General features: G+C 38.5%; 1 protein-coding gene across 1 annotated transcript; it reads left to right on the top strand.

The window, feature by feature from the left end:
• Positions 1–7,358: 7,358 nt before the first annotated feature.
• LOC109873126 (V-type proton ATPase subunit e 1-like) lies at positions 7,359–10,796 on the top strand. Its single transcript, XM_020464674.2, has 3 exons — positions 7,359–7,963; positions 8,209–8,256; positions 10,564–10,796. Exons 1-3 carry the CDS (start codon positions 7,869–7,871, stop codon positions 10,655–10,657), a joined length of 237 nt encoding a protein of 78 aa, XP_020320263.1. The 5' UTR covers positions 7,359–7,868; the 3' UTR covers positions 10,658–10,796.
• Positions 10,797–11,254: the final 458 nt, after the last annotated feature.

Raw genomic sequence — 11,254 nt, 5'->3', positions numbered from 1 at the left:
TTCCTGTGACATCGGGTGGTGTAGGTGTCCTAATGAACTGGACACATTGTTATTTTTTGGGGAACTTCTTAAAAGACAGCTGTTTATTTGTGCTGGGTGAGTAGTGATTAATGAATGGATACTTTGACTTGTTTTTATAAAGGATGGTGAGAAAGTTCCACAGTGAGTTGATCTTGTTTTGATCCGTGTCCTCTTCTGATGTGGAACATAAACAAAATATTTAATAATGATATTACGGCATTTTCATTGTTTCATTTGTACATTCTCAAATTAGCTCACCATGGAAAAAGGCTGACACTGAGGAGAATCGGCAGCAACCGTCTTGAGCTCTGAGTAATCCAAAGATACAATATTTTGGGCTAAAATTACAGCCTGGTCTATTTATGTTTAATCTACAATATCTTCTATCAGGCCTACGGACAAGAAGGAGCCATAGAGCCCATTTAGAGAATAGTCCAGCAACATTCAAACTGACACTTAGCCATCAGTTAGAGACTATCACAGCATAAGAAAAGGCAGGTGATATATCTGCAACATAAGTACACTCTAACATCAAGAAAATATTACAAATGTTGGGGTTTAAAGACAAATGTGTACAGCATAATAATCAAATCCAGGGTTTGATTGAAATATTTTTACAAGATTGATATTCGAGTAATAATACTATGCAATGGAGGTATTTACTTTGGGTTATTTCTTTCCGTTTAAGGTTGCTCTGTTCACATATCTGTCTGTGCAAGATTAGGGAGCGTCCAGGCTTAAGAACTGAGCTCCATGGGCTGACTTCAGAAATACAACCCTTGGAATTCAGTTCTCAAAGCTAAGAACTCAGGGTGTGTTCAGTGCATTCATTTACAGATGAATGAACAGCTCATCCTTCCTGTAAAGTGATGCGATCACACAAACAAAAACAAAAACAGCCATACTGTTTATTTAGTACATGAGTTCAATTAAAATATAGCTCACTTTAAAAAGTTACATCAGTATGTAGAAAAATCTAAAATATGTATAGACTATTCCCAAATTTGAAAAGTATTTGGTGATTGATTCTGTCTCATTGTAATACATTTATGTACAAAGGACATGATACTGTGACTGAGAAAACAGACTATCCCTTGAAAAATAAATATGTCAGACTTGATTTTATTTTTTATTGTAGGCTACCTCCAAGGATCACTTGTATATGTGCAGTATTGGTGCATTCCATTCCCATGATACTGCACTAAAGTTAAACACTGTCATGTCCCTATTTTATGTAGGCAGATAACCGATACCAGGTTTTCCAGTGTAAAATGTTAACTTTTAAAGAACTTTATATTTGTAGGTTTCTATTCTTCAACGCAGGGCATGTGACTGAAACACAATAGTGCCAATTGCCAAACATCCAGCATAAAAACAGGAACTCACTAAGAAAATATTACATTAAAGGCCTGTTCAAAGATTTGAACAATTAAATTAAATCTGGACATTGCTCTTTAATTTGACTATTTTCAAAGCAGATATTTGCCCATAAATTCAAATAATGAATTAATATGCAATAATAAAATAACAAGAATAGGTGCATTTATCTGAATATGACTTTTGTTTCTGTTATTATTGTTATTATTGTTGCAACAATACTAATGGATTATTTAGAGCTGAAGTAGACCTATCTTTCTTCAAAGCAAATGACTTTACATTAAAGGTTTGGTTTCACTATGTAACAACACAGTGTCTTGGTATTTCATCATGTATCACATGAATTCTCATAAACTGTTTTAAATCAAAAAGGATACCTTAGTTGTGGCATAAAATGTAATAGCAGTTTGTTGCTTGATATGTTAGTAATTGAACAGTTTAATCAGAAGTTATTCAGAAGTTATTTGTAGTCGCTAAATTGTTAAATTGTCTTAGGAAAATTGTACTAGTTGCAAACATATTTAGAAAATGTTTCAATAAGTTACAATTACTAGGGTTATAATTGTGTATCGAATATAAAATGTTTAACAATCTCTTGCCATGCGTTTTTTAAATTTGAATTAGGCTATAGTCTCCATTTTAGCAATACTTTTTGATGATTCAACAACATTATCAGACATGGGTCCATTTCAAGTGGATTAATGAGGCTATACATGTGATTATCCTGTAATTACATTATTGTAGCCTATGCATATTATAGAGTACTATAAAGTATTGTGCTTTAACATTGTAGGGAGATGGCTAGCCTAATGTTAGAATAGTCTAAACCCTTAAATGCAGTAAACTCACCTCTGAATGCATTCTGCACAAATTAATCCGTTTATTTAAATAGAGGCCATTAGACAGTACAGGCCTAGTCCTCTTAATAAAATAACCATGAATTTGAATACAAATTAGACAGCTTAGACCATTCTCATTTACCCCTATAGCCTAGGGTTCTTTCATTAGGTAGTTAGTCACTTTCTTTTTGTACTTACCATGAGGTTCTCTCTCCTTTTTTGTTTCTTTGGCTTCATCATCAGGATGAGTCATTTTGGTAACAGTGCTGTCAGCATCACGGCCGTGCCACTGCTGAATCATCCTGCCGTGCTGTCTGGGTAAAGAGGCGCTCTGGGGGATCATTAGCCGCCTTCTCCACTCACAGCGTTCATGATGGGCCTCACATAGTAGTTGGTATATAAGGGAAGCGACGACTGCTCATTTGCATAGGCGTATATTCCAATATAGTCATGGAAAGTCCCTTTTATTATCCCACTGCACATAGAGAGATTGCACAACTCTATGACAATGCTCATGACGCGTACAAGCGCATATCCAAACAGACATCATTTTCAATCATTCTCAATCAATTGCAACATCGGACAAATAACAATTTAGTTTTTTCCATTTTCATGTTAATGTAAACATACAGGATGGTGGGTTTGTTGAGAATGATGTCTGTTGAGAAAACGCCAGAATCCGGAACAGGAGGAAATGTCGGTGAAGTATTCAATACAGCGTTTCCGCTCTGTAAACTCCGTGGGTTGCGACGGGGAAATCCTGTGACCTGGTACCAACCACCACCATAAGACATCTATTTAGATCGAATCTTCACTGATGACTATGCAACTATGCTGTCTTTCTTTTGTTTTCATCAGTGGTGATCAAGGTTAGACTTGATCAACAAAATAAACCAAATAAATACAGTTAGCATGACAACAATAATTATTGCTTTCCTATGTGTGGGTGTGGGTGTGTGAGTGTGTGAGTGTGTGAGCGAGAGGGGGGGGGGGGGGGGGGGGGGCAGGGGGGAGAGAGCAACCTCTGGCCTCCAAAATGATAGAGAAAATGTAGCTGGACATCCATCTTTATGAACAGTTTGTTCCAGCTCTACAGGAAAACAACAACATATGGAGCACAATGGCATTGCACAATACCTGGGAATGTCCCTCAGTGAAACCATTGAGGTTGAGTCTTGTTTATCTTGTGATATCAAGTTGTGTGTGTGTGTGTGTGTGTGTGTGTGTGTGTGTGTGTGTGTGTGTGTGTGTGTGTGTGTGTGACAGAGAAAGAATCATGACATTTCTGCATGCACTTGTGCATGTCTTGCGGTGTGAGCCACAACAGGAGGTCACACAAACAGGAGAGGCACACAAACAGAAGGTCACACAAAATATCTGAAGATGTGGCTGGCCTAAGGCATAGAAAGACATTTAAGTGAAGAGGACGCATGAAAATTCGACATTTTGAATGCACTTGTACTAGGCACATCAAACATAATTGGTACTTCTTGTCCATTTAACTTCATGTGAAAAGAGTTTGGAAATCTTATTAAACCGTTGGTTTTTAATTTATAACTTGAAAATGCTTCACGAGGTTAGTACCTTCACGAGGTTAGTTTCTTCACGAGGTTAGTACCTTCACGAGGTTAGTACCTTCACGAGGTTAGTACCTTCACGAGGTTAGTATCTTCACGAGGTTAGTACCTTCACGAGGTTAGTACCTTCATGAGGTTAGTACCAGCTCTTTCTAAACTGAAAAAAATATATACAAATGCAACATGCAACAATTTCAAAGATTCACTGAGTTACAGTTCATATAAGGAAATCATTCAATTGAAATAAATTCATTTAGACCTTTGACCTTAATATACCTTAATCTATGGATTTCACATGACAGGGCAGTGGCGCAGCCAGGGGTGGGCCTGGGAAGGCATAGGACTATCCACTTGGGAGCCAAGCCCGCACACTTGGGAGCCAAGCCCAGCCAATCACAAAAGGGCTTTATTACAGAGAAATACTCCTCAGCCAACTACTAGTAAATAACCTTTATCATTTAATTACACTTTTATACAAATAAACAAACACTTTTATTTTCAATATATACTTTAAAATGTCATGGTCACAAAATGGTTGCTCTCACAGAAATGACTAGCAAAGCAGTAACACCGCACACAGCCTATAAACAAAGGACCACGTGAAAGCTCTCACCTGAGAGCTATATCGCATTAGTGTATACTCACACTGCTCTCAGGGCAGGTCTGCTGGTTTTGACTAGCAGAAGAAGTGACTTTTTGTAGCAGCTTAGGAGAATTAGCGTGGCAGGTTAGAATAATTCATGTGGCAGGATAGGAAAATTAGGTTTGGGTTAGCTAAAATTGTCCCAGATGCAACATATCTAGCTACAGCCAGGCCTGCACTGAGAACAATCTATGCTTCCACTAATACGATGCTGCCACCTGAAACAAACTAGGGTCAGAGATTGGATATTATGACGAAAAGCTTATGGTTGTCCACAGTGTGGAACAGCGGGCTGTCAGTGTCCCACCTATTCCTTTCTTTGGATTGGTGGATACATCTAGTTTATTTTAATACTTTTTTGAATATTCACTGAGGGGTTGAGGTCAACTGCCTGTATTCAATGGTGAGTGAGATGGATTCAGGGTTCAGGGTTCCAGAGAAGGGAAATCTTAACGCTACAGTATACAATGACATTCTAGAATCTAGACGATCCTGTGCTCCCAACTTTGTGGCAACAGTTTGGGGAAGGCCCTTTCCTGTTACAGCATGACAATGCCCCCGTGCACAAAGCGAGGTCCATAGAGAAATGGTTGGTCAAGATCAGTGTGGAAGAACTTGACTGGCCTGCACAAAGCCTTGACCTCAACCCCATCGAACACCTCTGGGATGAATTGGAACGCCAACTACGAGCCAGGCCTAATCGCACAACATCAGTGCCCGACCTCATTAATGCTCTTGTGGCTAAATTGAAGCAAGTTGATAAACTTGTAACCTCACTTTTGAGAAAATGGCCTTTGAATATTTCCATACCTACTGGAGAGCTCTTCTTTGTCTACACCCATTCAGCATCATTCACACCTTCTTAAGCTTTAGCACACCCATCTCCTTAACATCTCTAGGCTAGGGGGCGGTATTTTCATGTCCGTATGAAAAGCGCGCCCAAAGTAAACTGCCTGCTACTCAGGCCCAGAAGCTAGGATATGCATATTAGTATTAGTAGATTTGGATAGAAAACACTCTGAAGGTTCTAAAACTGTTTGAATGATGTCTGTGAGTATAACAGAAGTTATTTGGCAGGCGAAACCCAGAGGACAAACCACCAGGACTTTTCTTTTGAGGTCACTCTCTTTTCAATGAGTTTTCATTGGGAATCTAGAATTCTAAGGCAGTTGCTTGCAGTTCCTATCGCTTCCACTGGATGTCAACAGTCTTTAGAAATTGGTTGATGTTTTGCCTTTGAGAAATGAAGAAGTAGCCCTGTTCAGAATGAGGGTTGAGTGAAGTGTACTGTTGTGGTTGAGGCGCGTGACCTGAAAGCTCGCTCCACTTTGTTTTTTATCCGCTATTGAACGCAGTTTATCCCGTCTTCAATTTTATCGATTATTTACGTTAAAAAAGACCTAAAGTTATATTAGGAAAGTTGTTTGAAATGTTTGGACAAAGATTACAGGTAACTTCTTAGATATTTTGTAGTCATGTTGCGCGAGTTGGAACCTGTGTTTTTCTGGATCAAACGCGCCAAATAAATTCACATTTTGGAGATATAACAACGGAATTAATTGAACAAAAGGACCATTTGTGATGTTTATGGGACATATTGGAGTGCCAACAAAAGAAGATCTTCAAAGGTAAGGCATGAATTACATCGTTATTTCTGAGTTTTGTGTCGCGCATGGCGGGATGAAATATGATTGTCTGTGATTGTTTTAAAATTGTGTATAATACTTGTATGTTTTAATTATGAGATGTTTTAATTATGAGATTTCTGTTGTTTGAATTTGGTGCCCTGCAAATTCACTGGATGTTGTCGAGCCCAGAGAGGTTGATCTGAGCGTTCTGTCCTAACAACAACAACAGTCAAGCACCCAAGCTAACTGGCTAACATTGGCTAGCTTGTTAGCTACTTCCAGACACAAACGAGAGAACAGCTCACTGACCAATTTACTTGCCCTAGCAGAGCTGGTTAGGCTGTTTTTATGCTATGCAGGGAGTTGGTGACAGCAACTGTGCTGCTGGCAACAATTTATGCTTTTTTGCCAACATTTACTGACATCAGCCATATTCAACGGGTGTTGAGCGTTCATAAATGTATCAGTTATTTTGCGCTCAGAGTAGATAGCCAGAACGAATTTACCTTCTACGTCTATCAACAGTTGTCGCAGTGACATTCTATTAAAATAGTTACTTGCCTAATGGAGTCTTTTTTAAGACATGTAGCTAGCTAGTTAGGTAAACAATGAACCATAATCCCAACTCATGACGTTACTACCCTGCATGAATCTGCAAATAACTAACCAACCAGGTTCAATATTAGCTAGATAACATTAGGCTATAACTAGCAAAGCAAATGGCTCTGATATACGAATAATAAGATCATACACGTCACGTTAGCTAGCGAGCCAGCCAACTAACGTTAGCTAGCTAGCTAACAGTACATTAACTTGAAATGAAAATGACTTTCTGTCAAAATTAAAAACGTGTAACAACTGAAAATATAGTTAGTTAGACTATCTTAGCCATATACAGTGGTGGCTGACTAAATACTTTTTTGCCCCACTGTACATTGTGGATGGACGCTTCTCCCTGTCATGGTTGCCATGGTTGCCCTTAGTTTGAAGATGTAATCCGGAGACAGGTGTTTTCTCCATCTCCTTAGGTATCATACTCTAATGACCTCCAGAAAGTGGAGAGCCACACTTTTGCATTTCTACTACATGTTAAAAAAAATGTAAACAGGTGTTAAACTTGGATTAGCTATACATACTGACCAGCTCAGGCAGAAGTGGGCTATAGGGCAGACCAATCCGAAAGTTAAAGTAAAAATAAAGACATGTGCAGAACATGATACAGGTCTTTACTGGAGCGGGACGGGGGCAGAACGCGGCGGTTACCTACGTATATGCAGCCTCGGCCTTGTTTCTATGGAACCTTGCTGAAAGGTTGCCTTTAATGGGCAAGCTACGTAAACAGAAATGTTTACGTAGTATATATGTCTTTAAACTATGGGCACCTTCGATAGATAACTAGCAGAAATAGTTTGGTGCTTCTGTTTTTCATCACAAATCACGACTTCGCAGCTGTTCGCGTCATTCAAATTTCGGAAGCGGAGGGGACATTCGGTCCATGGACTTGCCGGTAACTTTGAAACGGAGAGGGTGGAGCTCAAACGTAATACTTGTTACTGCATTAATTTTGTTACGCACTTCTACAATGTATCAACAATAGGCTACATTATGCATCGCGATTCTTGACGTAGGCGCTTCTTCATGTGACTTGATTTACCGATATGCTACTAAAGTTCTGTAGCTCTCATGGACTTCTCGTGAATTTAGTCTAATGTAGTAGGCATTAGACAGTAAACGGGTTTTAAATCAACATTCTTAAATCAACAAACTAATCATAAGACGCAACATGGCTTTTGCCATTCCTATGGTTATAGTTACACTGTTTTGGGGATTTGTTGGAGGGGTGGTACCATGGTTTATTCCGAAGGGACCAAACAGAGGGTGAGTATTGCGGGACAGAATTCATTTTCTACTGTGCAGGAAATGTGAAAGAGATGAGAATGAAAAATAATCCTTGCTGTCGGATTTTGTTTATCGATATTATATCACAAAAAGTTCACGAAATGTATAAGAAAATTACGTTTTTGTTATGGCCCACTCTTTGATGGTGTGGCGTTAAACTTTAGAAAAACAACATGTTTATTCCATTGCATTACTGTATGAATGGCCATATCTGCTTCTCACAGGGTCGTCATTACCATGCTAGTATTGACTGCAGTTTGCTGCTACTTGTTGTAAGTATCACGATTTTTTTTTTATCCCTTGTGAAATGTATAGATGTTTTGCTATACAGCACAGGCTTCATTCAACTTGTTTGTTCTTTTTTTTATCGACAGAGCAGTGTAGTCACGTGGGTCGCGCGTCAGCCAGGCTAGTGACCTCTGAGCTAGCTAGTGACAGGCAAACACACATACCTACTTATTAACAACATTTAAGGAAGATTATTTGAAAATTATTCATAAATATTATCCTGCCAACCACTATATGTAGAAGTTTAAAAAAATTTTTTTTAACATGCATTCAAATTGTACTTTTTGTAATGACCATCCAGAAACAGTGTTGCATCTTTTTTGGCATTGTATTCATTTTTTTTTAACCTTTATTTAACTAGGCAAGACAGTTAAGAAATTTTTTTTTTTTTCAATGACGGCCTAGGAACAGTGGGTCAACTGCCTGTTCAAGGGCAGAACGACAGATTTGTACCTTGTCAGCTCGGGGATTTGAACTTGCAACCTTCCGGTTACTAGTCCAACCACTAGGCTACCCTGTGGCAATACATCGGTAGATTTATAATTGTACACAATTATGAAGATTTTACACTATTATGGAGAGATGTACTGCTTGTATTCTTTACTTATGATAGAAATAAGTTGAAACAATTTTATGTAATTCATTTCATTATTCTTTTGGCCAAATTTCATATTCACAAATGTAATTTACAAACAAAACACCACATTTTCTTACCTTGCAAAAATCAATTGAACTATATTTTAAGACAATTAAATACTCTGCCAACAAGAAAGCTGTTGTGACGAAGGAATGTGATATTGTACCCCCTAACCCCGCCCCTAGCCCAAATGTCCTTTGTATATTATTTATATATACTTGTGTTCCTCATGTACTTTTTTGTATTGATTTGTTGTTAATAAAAATATATATTAAAACAATTAAAAACATTGTGACATCCATGCATACGTGCTATATTGTTCCACCGGTAGGGGGCAGTAAATACAAAGCATCGTGTGCATTTATTGGTTCCTTAGCTCTGCCAAGAATGTGAAAGAAACAGAATACCCTTTTGTATTTAAGTGTGTGAGAAACCAGTGTGATTCACACGAGGATCAAATTGGTGAACTTTGACCTGAAAAACTGGGAGAAGTTGCAAGGAGCTCAATAAGCCACGTCTTTGTTACAAATCCACTGTCTTTAATTGGGGCTCTGTTCAATTATTTATGAATCTTCTGTTCACTTTGTCTATTTAGCCTGTATTCACATTTTACAGATAGCACCACTTAAAGGGGCAATCTGCAGTTCAAACTATTTACAAAGCGGTCAGTCCACCACTGTTTCTGTAAACAGCTGAGGGACGGGGCTAGAGAAATGTAACCACGCTCAAATTAATAGACAGCTATGGATACAAGATATAACAAGTATCGTTTTAATCATGTTTTGAGGCTATATATTGTTTGTTTACAATTACATTGTTTTCAAACAACAGAGGAAAACAAGCTTATTTTGGGTTCTGGGTTAGAAAGTTAAACAAAGCTCGTGAGGCAATTCTAAATTATATTCTTCAAGAATCAATGGCTGTATATCATCAATTTAAAAGTGGGGAAAAAAGGATTGCAGATTCTCCCTTCAAACTATGTTGCCTAATGAAACCACTCTTGCCAGTTATCAGTGTTTAATGGATAAGGTATAGGTCTCTGTGCTTCAGAACAAATACCAGAGAGTGGGCTATTAGTTGCTGCCAAATATGACAGCTGGCCTGATTATAGCACAGTCAGATCCATCCAGGCGGACCCAGGAAACAGTCAAAACAAACAGCAAACAGTTCCTTGGATTATCTGCTGCATCTATTTACATAGCAACTCTTTTTGATAAATATTGAGCTTGTGAAGCAGCCTATGCCTGTGTGTTACTGAGCCGTTGTGTTAATGAACCAGCTGACGACAGTAGTTGGCCACAACATTGAAAGCAAATGTACAAAACAAGCACAGTGCATTGTCTCCTCAGTAAAATGTTGGGAATTCATGATGGAGAGAGGTTTTCTGAACAACTCCTTCTTTGTTCTCATTAAACTGTATTTCATTGATCACTCCACAGTACATACTGTTATTGTACGTTGCATAATTTCTTTTTTTTTTTACATCATTGGATCTAAAAAACAAAACAATCCACATTCTGGCTTTGTTCAAATTAAAGATGAATTCAACACAAAGATGATGAGTGCTTGAAGCAGATGAGGAGCGTGCACAGTGAATATGCTAATTGAAAGGCTATCATAATGTAGTTTTTTTCTCGTCCCTGTTCTTTCACAGCTGGTTGATAGCCATTCTCTCCCAGCTGAATCCACTGTTTGGACCTGCTTTGAGTAATGACACTATTTGGTATCTGCAATTCCACTGGCGCTGACTCTGCCCTCAATGACTGAGAAAGGCCCAGGAGGACCAAGGACAAAGGCATCATAAACCTGTCCATTTAGCTTTTTTTAAAACTTTATATCTGACTCTTGGTTTACCTAAGATAATGGTAATAAATATACTGAAATAGCTTGCAAGATGGAATTCATGATAGCCTGTAAAACGGTCACCAACATCTAGGGAAGCTATATCTATGTAGGAATTTGAAAATGAGGGGGCAAGTGGTTGAGATACACAAAGCACATCGAGTTAAAGTGATTGTTTTATTTCTTACTGCTGAGTAATAGCCTCTTCTATTGATAGAGGGGGGGGGGGGGGGGGGGTGGCAGGCATGTGGCCGGGGAGCGCAGGCAGATCTAAGTCCTCCAGACTTTCCCACAAGGCCCTGAGCTCAGACCCTCCCACCAATGGAATCCTTGTCTTTGTTTATATGTATTTTATTAACCACACAGTTACTAAGTGTTTTAGGTTAAATGTGAATGTATGACATAGGATCTTCAGCGATGATTGGATTCACATTACCTTGCTCAGCCTATCAGCTTTAAGTGTTTCTCAAAACTCATGTTGTGTTGTTTATTTATCTCACCCA

This window comes from Oncorhynchus kisutch, linkage group LG28 (assembly GCF_002021735.2).
Source record: "Oncorhynchus kisutch isolate 150728-3 linkage group LG28, Okis_V2, whole genome shotgun sequence".
Taxonomy (NCBI): domain Eukaryota; kingdom Metazoa; phylum Chordata; class Actinopteri; order Salmoniformes; family Salmonidae; genus Oncorhynchus; species Oncorhynchus kisutch.
Note: the sequence above shows the minus strand (reverse complement) of the source record. Positions and strands in the feature narration are given on the sequence as shown.

Bases quoted from the DNA above. Each gene is read 5' to 3' on its own strand.
- LOC109873126 (XM_020464674.2), top strand. From the start codon at position 7,869: ATGGCTTTTGCCATTCCTATGGTTATAGTTACACTGTTTTGGGGATTT. The intron at 7,964-8,208 runs GTGAGTATTGCG...TGCTTCTCACAG, and splicing joins CCGAAGGGACCAAACAGAGG to GGTCGTCATTACCATGCTAG. The intron at 8,257-10,563 runs GTAAGTATCACG...GTTCTTTCACAG, and splicing joins GCAGTTTGCTGCTACTTGTT to CTGGTTGATAGCCATTCTCT.